The sequence below is a fragment of the Thermobia domestica genome, chromosome 1 (assembly GCF_964235325.1).
Source record: "Thermobia domestica chromosome 1, izTheDome1.hap1.1, whole genome shotgun sequence".
NCBI lineage: Eukaryota > Metazoa > Arthropoda > Insecta > Zygentoma > Lepismatidae > Thermobia > Thermobia domestica.
The window spans coordinates 205,909,004-205,924,317 of NC_137454.1; the positions used below are offsets into that span (position 1 = coordinate 205,909,004).

At 36.3% G+C, this 15,314-nt stretch overlaps 1 protein-coding gene across 6 annotated transcripts in view; it reads right to left on the reverse strand.

Annotated features, from left to right (window-relative positions):
* Isha (Insulator su(Hw) mRNA adaptor) overlaps positions 1-15,314 on the reverse strand; it is a 183,647-nt gene that overhangs the window by 58,317 nt on the left and 110,016 nt on the right. For all 6 annotated transcript variants that reach the window (XM_081769045.1, XM_081769053.1, XM_081769037.1 and 3 more), the window contains one exon: positions 2,037-2,804. In XM_081769045.1, coding sequence (XP_081625171.1) covers positions 2,037-2,804 — 768 coding nt within the window. The remainder of the gene's footprint in view (positions 1-2,036; positions 2,805-15,314) is intronic.

Genomic DNA, 15,314 nt, shown 5'->3' on the forward strand with positions numbered 1-15,314 from the left:
CTTCTTCACTCTGTTTTTGCATACACTCTTGATGCATTTTGTGTAGTAAACGTCGTCCGGATTGAAAGGATAAAGTCCACATTTGCGAAATCCATTCTTTATTGTTGACGGTGTAGCTGCTGTTGCTAGGACCTCTGCAATAAGTTGTGCAAACGGATAAGCCTTAAAACGGATATATCTCATGATTGCAAGATATGCGTTGTATGAGTGCCCAAGACATACAATATGATCTCGTCGTTGTCACAAAATTTGCTTACTGCATAAGCTAAGTGAGTTTGAGACCATCCCTGAAAAATATTACAGGCTTAGGTACATCATGATCTAATAGCCATCTATTGAAACTATTGACGACCCACTCAGAGAATGTCTCGCTAATCATCCAGCCAGATTCGGATCGTCCTATTACAATCGACTGAGGAACATTGGACACTATATCTCTGAGTATTCGCGACTTGTATGGATAAACAATCATTGGAGGAACTATTTCTCCCGAAGCAATAAATGTTTGTAGAAAAGTAAAGGTTTCCTTTTCCTTATCTTGAACCTCATAAATATTCTTCCAGCCTTCTGGTCTCAAATTTTCCCGGGTGATGGGCACAATTGAAAAGATTCATACGCGTCAACAATTCTACGTGGATCTTCTAGAATGGAAAAAATGTTCGTACTGGTGAGGTAGGTCTTAAAGATCATGGCATGCGTCCTAGCCATTAGACCAATGAGGAGGGCTTCTTGTTCGAAACAAAAACTTGGTTTCACATTGAAATAGAAGACTGCCAGAGAAAGAAACTTTCAACTAACGTTACTGAACAAATTCCAGTTGGCAAAAAGCGAAACACAGTATGAAACAGTGTGGTCGACAGGTGGCAAGAAATATTCCAATAGTCGACCAACATGAAGAATAGGCGATCGATTTTTAGAATGTCACGAAATCGAAAATTTTATACATGTATGTTGAAAAACAGACCTTAATGCCAAACAGGGAATAATTTGAAGCAATTTGACGTACTCTCAAATAATCCAAAAATCGACCACCTTTGGTCAACAACTGGTTTGTATGGGAAAGAAAAATGCCAAATTCCGACCATATTTTAAAGCGTACTTTTTCATTTAATACTTTCCAGTTATTGACAAATTATGCTCATACACCTTCTAGACTAACTTAGTTGTGAAACAAAAACATTTCTTATCTCATGTATTATCTATAGTCTCAGAAAAACGAAAAACAACAGGTGCACAAGATTCTCATTACACGCTGTTGTAAACTGTGCACTTTAGTCGTTATTCTACAGATGCATCGGAATTTACAGGTCAAAGACGATCAACTGGCCAAGGGAGAGTGAAACAATGAATGTCATTGGTAGCATATGATGCAAATTTTATCATGAATCACTTTTTGCTCAAAAAGACCATTAGATATATTTTATATACACAATAGTAAGCAAAAATGGTCGACTATTGGCGAACTCACCCTATATAATTATCCGTAGATACTTACAAAGTAAGACTATTACAATCTCTTGCCGTCATGGTTGACAATGGCCAAAAACATGTTCCTGAACAGTATAAGCACTAAATTAAAATTTCTGGTTTAAATACAGATCGACTGTAACATACTATGTTCATTACTGCATTAACAAAAGTAACTCAATAACATTATTTGACTGAGGTTTAATCTGAGCATAACTTACCTATGTTTGTTAGTGTCTATAAAATCTACATAAATGTTTACATTCACCATGCAATTAATTTTATTTAGACACAGGTAACATATTAGTTCTTGAAATATTTTCATAGATTTTTACAATTAGCAAATAAGGACAATCCGTTGAAAAGTTTCTAAATATAGAAATTTACAAACTTTTGTCTATACACAGGGATAAAAACCATAACGCCTTGAGATGCATGTCCAATTCATTAACAAATATTACGTTCTTTACCTCTAATATCAGTGTATAACTTTTTTTTTTTTTTTTTTTTAACTTTAAAATATAACGGAAAGGAGATGAATATATGAGTAAAAAAATTAAAGTACATACCTGGCATATCCATTAAGCCTCTAGGAGCGAACTCTGGTCCTGGTCCTAAATTAGGTCCTCTAGGTCCAAGTGGTCCTCTTGGGCCAAATCCTTCCCTAGGTGGGCCTGGACCGAAGAGTGGAGGAGGATGTGGATCAAAATTATCCAATCCTGGACCTCGAAAGTCATGACCCTGACCGCGTTGTTCGAAATTATCAGGACCCGGACCTCTTCTTTCATGACCCATCATTCGAGGATCGAAATTTTCTTGTCCACCCATCCTCGGATCAAAATTATCTGGTCTCGGTCCTCTCTCAAAGCCTTCATGTAATCTCATATTAAAGTCATCGTGACCTGGTCCATGTGGATCAAATCTATCATTGCCAGGCATCTGTCCATCGAAGTCATCTGGTCCGGGACCTCTTGGGTCGAAGCCTTCTTGCCTCAAGCCACGAGATTCAAAATTATCACGTGAATTTCCTCTTTGGTCAAAATTTTCTGAGCCAGGTGTTCTAAAATTTTCCGATGGCGGGCCAAAATCAGATCCTCGACCAGCTGGCCTGAAACCATCACCTCCTGGGCCTCGAACTCCAGCTGGACCAAATTTATCCAGACCATGCGGCGGTCCACGAAAACCTCTAGGTCCTGGTCCTGGAGGAGGGAAATTTTCATGACCTGGCCCAAGTGGCCTAAAGCCCTCAGGCCCTGCACCACGAGGATGGAAACCATCTGGTGGGGGCATACGGAAATTAGGCCCTGGTGGTCCTCTTGGTCCAAATAAACGGACACCTACAACAAAAACACTTCTTAAAATAGGTCCAGCAAAGTAAAAGTACATTTAGGACTACTATTTTTAAAAACCTTTATTCTTCTCCGAACTATTTCTATAAATAGAACTCTAATTACGTTAATTAATAACACTGCGAATAATTATAGTATTATTAAATTAATGCTCAGTTGTTAGTTAAGCTCTTTTAAGTCCTTTATCTATAAGGGATGGAAAATCCTAATTAACTAGGATAATAACGAATCACAGAAAAACCAACGCATATAACTATGAATTAAAATTACGTAAACCGTTATATTCTTAAAGTACTGAAAAAATGTTATAGATTGAACACAGATTCATTTGAAATAAGCGTCCCGTGCGGCAATACAGCGGCGAAAACGTTGAAGTCACTCATTAAAAGCAAACAATTAGAGTCCAATGGAATCTTATTGAAAGCTGGCTTGAGAGATTTCTTGGCATCTCGATATTGCGATGTCGTTTGCGACATGCTATCGTTTTAAGCTTTTGCCACAGAGAATAACTGAGTTAATTGACATCCGGACTTCCATAAGGCGTGTCAGAAGCTACAATAAGTGTGGAACATTGCTTGCCAAATACTTCTGCGTGCGTTTTATTTGTGAGAAGCAGTGGCGTCCTGCTGAAATGTCAACGGTTTTCCATTAAACACCTTTATGTAGATAGTGATATTATATCAACACAGTCTGGTAAACTGACACATATGTCTTTACCGTACTTTCGCACAAGTGTACCTCTTCTTCTTCATGGGAGGAAATCGCCCACCAAACCATAACAGATGCCATCCTCGCTTCACACATGGAATTTACTTTCTTGCTAAGTTGGAGGAACGTGCGTACACATGATCATTATGTTAGTTGAAAGACTCTCATAGTAAATACTTTATCTGTGAAAAGAATGTCGCGGTACTTCCAACACTTCTCGAAAAAAGCGTGGAACTTATGCCGCTTATCTTAGTCCGTTAACAAATGATGTGCTCTGTCTTTTATACGCACTAACATGTAAACCTTCGTGCAAAATATGTCGCAAGATATGTGTTTGTCTCATAAAACAAAATTATTTGCTTCCGGAAAGAACAGCGTTGAATCCTCACACAAACAATATTCACAACTTCTTTTGTCTGTGCACATCTTGGCAGGTCTGGTCAGATACAACTAACAGCTCCATTTGTTTGTTTGAATCTGAGCGATTATTCACACTATTGGAAATACGAAGCATTTACTGGTACCGATAGGTCTCAACGCCGTAACTCTCTCTTCCGCTGACTTTCACACCAAAATAATGCTGGAACAGCAATTCGATCTTCATACTCTGAAACTTTATCTTACATTGCCACCAGGCAGCGGAACACTGCATGCCGGTTATAACTGAATTGGTAAAATAAACTATCTCAGCTAATGCATACAGTATTGTCAGGTTCTGTCACTGAAAATTACAACAGTATTACGCCTTTGCATTTCCTGAGTATATGACAGAATTTACTCTGTATATGAAATATTTATGATATCGGCTTAGTAATATGTGGCGAAATGAACTTTGCACACTATACGAACGAGCCTTTGCAGAATGCGAATAGAAATTTTAGAAGTCATATCCCGTACTAAAGATAACCAATTAATTCAGTTGATGCGATTGAAATATTCGACTGACGTACGCCACTTTCAAAGAAACAGAAACTCCAATACTTAGTCAAAAATGTCTCTGGTTGTAGTCACATGCTTTTGGCATTGCTCAGCCAACGACGGCATTTCATGATGAAAGTAGTCTGAGTCTGTGAATACGAAGAAATCCTTAAGAAGACTGTACGTTGCCCTGCCGGGTCAACAGGGATTTTTTTTTTTTCTGTGAAGAAGCGACTGAGATATCGAAGGAAAAAAGATAGTCCATGAGAGAGATGTCACAACAATACGGTAGACAGAAAGGGTTTCATACTGCAACTCATGCAGTCTGCAACGTCCTTCGTGCGACGTTTGTGCGCGCACTGTTATGCAACATAAGACACCATGTCTGTTGACTATTGTTAAATGCTTAAAGTTCACTTCATGGAGTTTAGTATTGTAACGATCTGCAGTGAGGATTTTGCCTCCACAGAGAATGATATGAGGAACCCGAGCACTACCACCATCACCATCATCATCATCAAAACTATCACACTAGCAACGACACCATCTGCAGATGGAGAGTAGTTTTGTCAACAGCTGGACGGTGTCAACTCATGTGGGCCCATGACTCAAAATTTTTCATCTTACTAATCGCGCGGACCTGCCGATGATAAATAGCCGCTGGTCTCATTTTCCAATGTTGTCACCAGTATGAAATTTCACAAACAATCGCCGTGTGGTGCGTTCATTCACCCACTACTCGCAGGTCAAATATACTACTGATGTTCATCACTGCTAGATGTGCAGATTGTTCCAGTCCAAAATCATAAACGAAAGTTATTTGCAACTGTGTGTCCTCCAAGGTCGACTTTGACAAGATCCTGTTTAACAATACATTGCTTCCTGACTGGGCATCGCAGCCTGTTTTCTAAATATGATCTCGGTCAATCCACTGGTTGTTGCCAGAGTGGTTTCCTACCAAATGTAAAATTGGGCATTTCAACACCACCAACACAATACATGCTTGGGGATACTGTGCGGAATTAGTTTTCCATAGACAGTCAAGTCGTGAATAATCGCTCGAATAAAGATACATCAATCTGAAAAATTCTTTAAGCAAGCATTCTTAACGCCTTGAATTATATTGACTAATTCAAGTTCTCTAAAATTTTCCACATGCTTCCTGTAAGGCGAATAACATCTATAATATGTGATCTCAGAATCGCTATTTTTAGTTAATGCCAAGTTCCTATCATTGCAATAATAGGCGAAAAATAAATTCAGTGAAACCTCTGAATAATGGAAACCGATGAGACATGGTTAACTGTCCAGAAATGTGTGGTGGTGCTTACAGAGTTGATACAACTGTGTACTTCAACACATAAATATAGACTAATATAGAGACATTGCATTCAGTGTCGAATTAGTGGGAAGTGAGGGAGAAAATCCTCCTCTGTAAAGAAACAAAAGTATACCTAAAGGATGTGTTTATATGGGCGTATACTGCAAAATACACTGAATGAGTCATAATTTTCGTAAGTACATGCTATTCCAGTGTAAAAATCCCACAATTTTCATACTGACTGTACTGATAAAAAGGTAACTTTTTCAAGGTTTTCAAGTATTCCCAGCAGAAGGGAATTTATTATGGACAAGGAAAAGATTCAAACTGTTCCATTATAATAAAATGTGCAATATAGAAAGACTATCTTGAATACCTGTTCTTTGCACGAGAACAGATTTATGCAAAATATCTGAAAGGAATAACCGAACACCTCTTCTCCCCTTAACATGCGTATTTGAACTGAAGTGAAATTATGAAAACCTAACTTGGACTGCGTGCTAGCTACTTTCCAAAGCTTGTCTGAAAACAGTGCGTTTTCTCGTGATAGAGACAGATAGTATAATTTATATATATTGAGAAAAAATATTACAGAACCTGCCCCAATCTCGCCTATACATAAAAAAAAAAATAAGTTCTCGGAAACGCTTGACACACATGCACTTACTTTTAATTAAGAGTTCATATTTCAAGTTTCAACTCACTAACATGAGAGCTTGTGAAATACTCTATTTTGGCGTATATTGGAACCGCATCCTTCCCACTTAGGTTAGCTACATAATAAAAATCATAGTTCGATTTGACATACAGTCTTCATATAGACTAGGCTTCATATAAACTATAGACTTCTTAGACTTGGCATACAGTCTTCATTGCAACCGACGAAATACGTGTTTCAGAATTTTCTAAAATTAGCTTCTAACGAAGAAACTGGTATCATTTCTATAATATTCAAATTATTATTATTATTATTATTATTTATTCACAAAAGTGCCGAATGTAATGATTCGCATAAGTCTAAGGTATGAAATTTGATACATAGGCTCATAAGTAAAGTTAACACGTATATTTCAGAGTTAATAAAACAACACTATCATTGTTATAAGGTGTCGAATGTAAGAATTCTTTTAAGACGCGTTTGAAATTCGGTAAATCAAATATTAATTAAAAGTAAGGAAATACGTGTTTCTAAACATTCCGTCCCTAATGGGGAATCATTTCTATAGTATCCATAGTTCCTTTCTTTATTCAGAAATGCCCAGTCTAAGGATGCTCAAGTTGGAGGTGAGGAATTTGGTACATGAACTATTAATTAAACATAAGGGAATACATGTTTCAAAGTTTTCGGAAAATCTGCAACTAAGGAAGAATAGGGGGAAGACTAAAATATTCAAATTTCTTTTTCTTTATTCTAGGAAAGGGCCCAATATTGGGAATGCTGGATTGTTGGAGATGTAGTCTTCGGTACAGAATCTGTTGATTAAACATACGTGATTCAGAATTTTCGACATTTCCAAATACGAATGGGGAAGAAAAAAGACAAAATATTCTAAAATATTCAAATTTTCGGTTTAACACTTTATTGTTCCCGTACACAGTACAAACAATTCAGCCATTGCTGATATAGTTAGCGATCATTAAGTAAACATTAGACTGTGCTGTATTGTAGCTTAACGTTCCTTTCAACAATGAGGTTATATGAGATCTGGACCTACTCCTTAATGTAGAATCCGAATCACGTGAGCTCCCACTGGGAATCGAAAATAAATCTCCCGCGTCAGCAACATAAAACTTAGAAATAATAGAAGAACTGTGAATTTGTTATATATAATGTACTATATTACATAGCTGTGATATACAGGGTGTAACTCAAATGAATGGCCAAAAGTGACGAGAGGATTACGAACATCTAAATAAGTAAAAATGTTCCTATAAACATGGGTCCGACGCCGCTTCGTTTCCGAATACAGGGTGTTTAAATGTCGAGTCCTTCCAATGGCTCACTATGGGAAAGTGAATGAAAATGTTCAATATTACAGGAATAATACAATCAAGTGGAACTAGGCCTGTGTAAATACATTTATACTAACATAGAGAACGAAACTAATTAACATTTGAAGGGTAAGGGGAAAAAAGAAGGAATGTCACAAAATTGCATTTTCGAGAAAACGGCGTTTTAATATTGAAAACAGCGTATAAAGAATAGAGTTAGTTAAATCTTTTGCCCCTTTTTACATGGACATTTCTACATCTACGCATGCATCGCATATACAGTCAAATAGTACCAAGAGTTACTGATAGGACAAGCCACCCGAAAAAGCCCGCACATGGACATTCCTTGTTTTTTCCCCTTACCCTTCATTTGAGGTCATTGGGTCGTCAGTGTTGAAAACTTGGTACAAAGTGTTGTTTTTAAATAGCACTAGACGTCCACACTTTGGCATATGATTGCTGACATCAAACGGTTCCTAAACATGGGGCACTGTCTTCCGAAGTTTATGTGTGACATAAACGAACGCTGTGGCCTCAAAATACCCTTATCAATTACTTATCTTTGGAAACATGCAATAGTTGTGATCTATGAACCGTTGTTTACTATTGTGAGCCGTTAATTGACTTCGCACTTCGATGCTTTGTCTTTCGAAAACGAAGCGAAATCTGCCCCATGTTAAAGAACGTTTTGATGTTAGCAATCGGATGCTAACATGTGGACGTCTAATGCTATTTGAAAACATGACACTTTGTACGGTTGGCAACACTGACAACCCAATGACCTCAAATGTTGATTAGTTTCAATCGCTGACTTAGAGTAAATGTATTTGCACAGGTATAATTCCATTTGATTGTATTATTCCTGTAATTATGAACATTTCCATTCACTTTTCCATAATGAGCCATTGGAAAGAGTCGATATTTGAATACCCTGTATCTCGGAAACGAAGCAACATCAGACCCATGTTTATAGGAACATTTTTACTTATTTGGATGTCCGCAATCACCTTTGGCCATGCATTTATGTTACAACATGTATTTATAAATTTCTAACATTTAAACATGAATGCTCATAGTCAGTAAAATATAGAGAAAAATGCGTAGACATTCTTCGAACCCATCTTAAAACGAAAACTGGTACGTGAATCTGTTACGTTCGCAAGATCAACTAGATCAAGAGCGTATGGCTCTTAAAGGAGCAGTTCGACTTAGAAATGTATTTTTTACAAATTATTTCCATTTGTAGAGTTGGAAATTCTAAAAGGAATGGTGCTTGTTTGATCGCGATACGTTCAGTCGTTAGCGAGTAACAGAGGGAAAAAGATTTTGTGATGACGTCATCCGTGGTCAAGCTGCGAGAGCAGGCTTCCATACACACAATGCCAAGCATTTCGTTTATGAGTGGGTGGTGGCACGTTCTAAACTTCGATTTCCTTTTCCAGAACTGATTGCAAAGACTTAGGCCGTGTCCAAAAGATACACGTGCACATTTCAAATACGCTTATTTCCGGAACTGACGTTACCTAGTGTGCGTCAAAAGGTCCAAGTTCACAAGTGTGCGAGTGCATAGTGCGTAGTGTGCGAGGATGTACACTACGTTAGTATACTTGTATACCTAACATGGTGATTTCTAGTAAAATAACCTAATAAAATTTTAAAAGGCATATTAATAATATTTTTGTTGAGGTGAATGTATTTGTGAGCTGATCTAATAATAATTTACTTGATAAATATGCAAATAAGTGATATTACAAGTGAAATATAAAAAAAAAAATACCTATTTACGTTGTTCTCAGCATGCAAAGGAAAAGCAACCAAATAGTCTCTTTAATAATGCTATAAAAACATTTGTGTTTCTATATTACATGGTTTATGTAGCTTAATTGAGTTAATTAGACTATCGGTAATGCAGCTATTTGCACGTAAATGACAAATTTTAATGGCGTATGAATTAAAGTTTTAAGCTCTAGCATAGAAAAATAAATACTAGATTATTCATTTCTCTATAGCTACAGCTACAGCTGCAAATATTAATTCGTAGTTAGATATGCCCAATTCTAGTTTTGATTATAAACAAATTCCTTTCAAAGCTACCATATTTCCTTGCACTTGAGAAAGAGTGTAATATGCCAATTACCATACATTTTGCATTTTTGACAGCTGCCCCAAAGTGAAATAACGGATCAAAAATTTCTTTTTCCGCATTTATCAAAGATTTCACTAATTCCTCTTGCTAAGTCTTTACTTTGGCCATTTCATTCATATTTTTCGATTCTGTGATTCAGTAATTTGATCTTTCGATTACGGTTTTGAAAACTTGCCTGTTAGCCCATATATATAGGTTAGAAGCTAAGTTGGTTCCTTTCTGTACCAAAGTTTAATATTTAATTCAGATAGTATTCCCGAGCGAGCGTTAGCCAGTGAAGGCGGGTTAGAGCCCCGCAGGGCACGTTGTTTCCTGTCTTCGTTACAAATCGGTTCATTGGACTATTCATTGAATGAAATGGCCAAAATAGACTTTGCTTCCTTTTAATTCATATAATCTCATTATTGTACACACTATAAAACAGTTATAAACAAATAATTCCTTCCGTATAGTTGAACAATGAGAGCTATTACATTACATAGTTTTTTTTTTTTTTTCATAAAACCGTCTCTTAATTCTCATAAAATTCTTATTATATTAGTAGTAGTTCTTTTATGGTTATACTTGGACGAGGGGATTTATTTCGTAACTGAGTAACCATTTTCGCAGTGGGAAGCATGTAGGAGACACAGCGGGTGTATAACAAGAGAGATGTGGGGCGCCGAAAGCATTGTGAAGTGCATACAATGTACAGGACTCCATTTAAGCGTGCTTATAAGATAGTAATCTTCCATTTTTTGTTACTTTTACCCATATTACTTTAATTAGGGCTATCCACCTTGAATATATGTGATCTTTTTAAATTGGTATTTCATAGTGACATAATAGCATTTTTCCTGTAGGTTTTGGTCCTCATGTTGTTTAACTCCACCACTTCTTTCCTTGTCATCATTGCAAGTGTTAACTTTTGCTGTAGATTAATAATATAGAAACACTATTTCGAAGATATACGGGTAAAATCTATAGATTCACAAAGAAAGAGTAACATCTACGGAACTTCATTACTAGCGCAATATGATAGAAATAGTCTAATGTCTGTAACTGTACAGTAAAACTACGACAACTACAGTGTCATTTATGTGTAATTTACCGTACAGGAAGCAATTATACCCAATATGAACTTTCTCCCAAAGTAGTTTTGAGCCATATTATTGTAAATAGCGCTATCCTCTGTACCTCCGGTGTCCTAACGCTCTTATAAGTTGCCTATTTTCGCTTGCAATAAAATTCCTAAACTACTACGCAATAGTGTCGTCAGCATCCTAACCACCAGTGCTACTGTTCTTCCGGGAGATTAACAAATAGAAAACCGACAATAGTTTAGTGGGTTTTATGCTGTTAACAGTTTATTGTGCACATAAGACAACACACACATACATATACACATAATATAACTGAAAAGTCTTCATCTTAAAAAAAAAATGTTTATTTTTTTCTAGTACGCGAAATTCTCCCTTCTTTTGTTATCAATGTTTCACGTTCCACCACATGAGGCGTTGGGGTGAAGTGCGGATCAAAAGCTAATTTGAGTAGTTTGAGTAGGTGTACACTATTTAGTGTGCACTCCATTTGTAGACTTCGAATGTGCATCCTCGAAGTGTGCACTATGCACTTTTGGACACGGCCTTAGAAATGTCATCTGCATTTAAAAAATAATAATATCTGATGATGGGCAGCACAAAAGATTTTAAAAATATAATAAAATAAAATTATATTAAAATATAAAATTATATTAAAATATAGATTATTTTATTATATAATAAAATAATAAACCGTAGTTTCTCCTACAAAGCATAAGTTAAGCGTTTTAGAAAAGGAACTAGAATTTCGAAACCAATACCACTTAAATAAATGGCGGGCGAGATTGTTACAACACCTAAGCACCTTTTCTTTAATCATGGTACTTTGGTTTCGATTCCCAAACATAAGTATGTTCATTTTCACGTTTTCTTGCAATTTTTAATGATGACCCTATAATTTTGTGCTTCAAGATATGTACAGGAGAGCGGCATATGGGCAAAAATGAAATAGTATCTGTAAAGTTTGCCACAACACACACAAAAAAATCTTTACAGGTTAAATTTGTTTCACTCGCATCGCTCTCCGCGGAACAACTCTCGTCACCCGTTTTATCATCATTGTCACTCGATACAGAAAATTTAAATGATGAATCAATGTCTTGAGGAACACTGTCATCATTACTGATTCCTTCTACAAGCCGGTATATTTCATTCCCCAATTCACATTACATTGCAGTTGTATTTATATTTATTTTTAAAACAGTACTTTCAGAATCACGAGTGACACCGTCACTATTACCCTCTAGTTCCTCGTCTTGACTACAACCATCAATTGCGTCTTGTATCGTATTTTAACGTTGGTAACTGGACATACATCGGTGCTTGTTCAATGGCTCGGATTCTAAACCTTCACGTATATAGGCCTCCCAGCAGGACATTGAAAAAATATAGGACAGTTTGGTTTATACAATAGAATATTATGCTCTGAAGCACAGAAAAAAATATAAATGTATTATAAGAAAAGGCCACCCTTCACCCCAATGAGCAACTGGAAACAAGATTTAGATTAATACAAAAAGATTAATGAAAATGATAACTCATTTCTCTGTAATGAAATATTTGAATCTAATTAAACATTGAATTATTTGATCAACCGTATTTCCATCTGAAATAAATAATGTAACAGCTTTTCATTCATCATAGCTCTGCAAATTACTGCTTTCCATGATTTTTCCAGGGTGTTTCCACGACACACTTTTATTTTCAAGTTTTCCAGGACGCGTATTATTTACAGCAATATTGGAAGGCGTTGGGATATGTTGATGAATACCATCACACCTCAATACCTTGCCAATACTGCTGCACACACTGCTGGAAGAAAATGCTAACAAAGCTTGCGTTATAAGAAACTGGAGCACAGCAAGGTTCCTCAGCTAAGCTTCACTGGAGAAGAATAAGCACACAGCAAACAAAGAAAAAAGATGGATATGGGAAGATAGGAAAAAGCAAATTAATATATAGTGAGGATTAGTGACTAGTCCGTCAGAAAAAAAAAAAAAAGCTAAGACACATTTAACATACTGCTAATACATAGCAATTTAAATCACCACTGAAACTGCCCTTGGCTTATATTTTTAATAATTCAATCACTGAAAAATATAGGAAATAAAGGACAAGATTAAAATATGGGACATATATAGGACAAATATACACAGATTTCCAAAATACAGGGAAAAAATAGGAAAACAGGACAGCTGGGAGCCCTGCGTATATTTGGAACGGCATTCTTTCTTCATTTGTGTGTAAATGACTCTCCTGGCATTAGCTTTTCTTTCAGTAGACATGACTGCTCGACGTCGGACTCTTGAAGATGTTTAGAACAAACAAGTGTGTTTTTATTTGGCACAAAATCTTTCCTACTGATTTTCTTGAGCCATAATTTATATCGCTCTGGTGATTCTCACGACTTGGAAACGTAAAAAAGATACTTTATGTTCCTCAGCTTTAATCGGACAAGAAATGAAATGAAATTTTGAGTTTTACGTCCCACGATTATGCCGGTTAGGCTAAAGGAGACGGTGATGATGATGAGTAATGAATGAAATGGTGGAATAAAGAAAGTGGGAGGAAACGGGAGAACCCCGAGAAAACCCACGCACACGGTGTTTGTCCACCACAAAGTTCACTTGGCGGGAGCAGGGTTTGAATCCGAGACCCCTAGCACCAGAGGTGAACGCTCTACCACTGAGCCACCGCGGCCCCTTTAATCGGACAAGAATTACAACCTAAAACACAGTAAGTGTTAGGCATTTTTACCTCATATTTTCACACGGTACTATTATATTTATAATTATATTATAGACGTATTATTTTGGTCGCTTCCGGGGTGGGGGCACTCTCAGAGCCCCGGCAGACAATGCCTCTCAAAAGCAAGTCTGGAAGAAACACTGCAACGCACAACACTACTTAATCACTAATATCTCTATTTTTTTATACTAATGGTGTAGGAAAAAAAAACTAACAAAAACGTACCTCAAGAGTTCAACATAAAGCAAGTAGTCACAATACAATCTATTAAATCCACTGCACTATTAAATGTTTATCAGCTGCGAACAAAGGAGTGGTTGCTGACTCACGTCAAGTACCTCGCTAGGCCACGGATCACGCCGGCATTTACGATTCATCAAATACAAACACCTATAGAAGCTGAACGAGACGGCATATAAAGATTTTTTTTAAAAAAAAGTATCTCTTATTTAAAAAAAAAAAAAAAAAAAAAAAAAAAAAAAACTTTCTGTTGCACCAAACTTGTTTCTAACTCGAATTGCTCCTCTAAGTCTCCTCCGTTATTTCCTGTTACTGTTCTATTGACGGTGTACTTTGCACAGGCTTGAATTGGTTATCACATACGCAATATGCAGGCCTCCCACCAGGACATTGAAAAAATATAGGGCAGTTTGGTGTATAAATATGTATTGTAAGAAAAGGCCACCCTTCACCCCAATGGGCAACTAGAAACAAGATTTAGATTAATACAGAATAAGAAACCTTTCACTTTTTAAACTTCATATCTTTCTAATGAAAAAAAAAATATTTATAACATTTTTGTAATGAAATATTTGATTCTAATTAAACATTGACGTATTTGATCAATGTATTTCCCTCTGAAATAAATAATGTTAATAGCATTTCATTCATCATTGCTCTGCAAATTATATATACACTTCTAACAACTGTTATACAATATAAATTTCACGACATGTCCAGTTCATAAATAATTTCCAGGACATTTCCGATTTTCACCATTTTCTGCTTTCCATTACATTTTCAGGGATTTCCAAGACACACTTTTATTTCCAGGTTTTCCAGGACGGTAGGAATATGCATATTATGTACAGCAATACTGGAAACTGGAGCATGGCAAGGTTCCTCAGCCAAGAAGTAAAAAAACAAAGAAAAAAGAGTGGATATGGAGAAGACAGGAAAAAGCAAATTAAAAAAATAATAGTGAGGGTTAGTAATTAGTCCCTCAGAAAAAAAAATGCTAAGATACATCTAGCATATTGCTAATATGTAGCAATTTGCATCATCACTGAAACTGCCCTTAGTTTGTATTTTTAATAATTCCATCACTGAAAAATATAGGATAAGATTAAAATATAGGACATATACAGGACAAATATACACAAATTTCCAAAATATAGGAAAAAATAGGAAAATAGGACAGCTGGGAGCCCTGAATATGCCAGTGTTTGACTTTTTTGGGGTCATATTTTATGATTGTTTTCTACATTCTTCTTGAATATTTCCTTGAAGGCAATGTTCAGACCGTCTATTTCTACTAGAGAATAAGCATCTTGCTCTCTAACAGAATGGAGGGAGAACTGATCTCC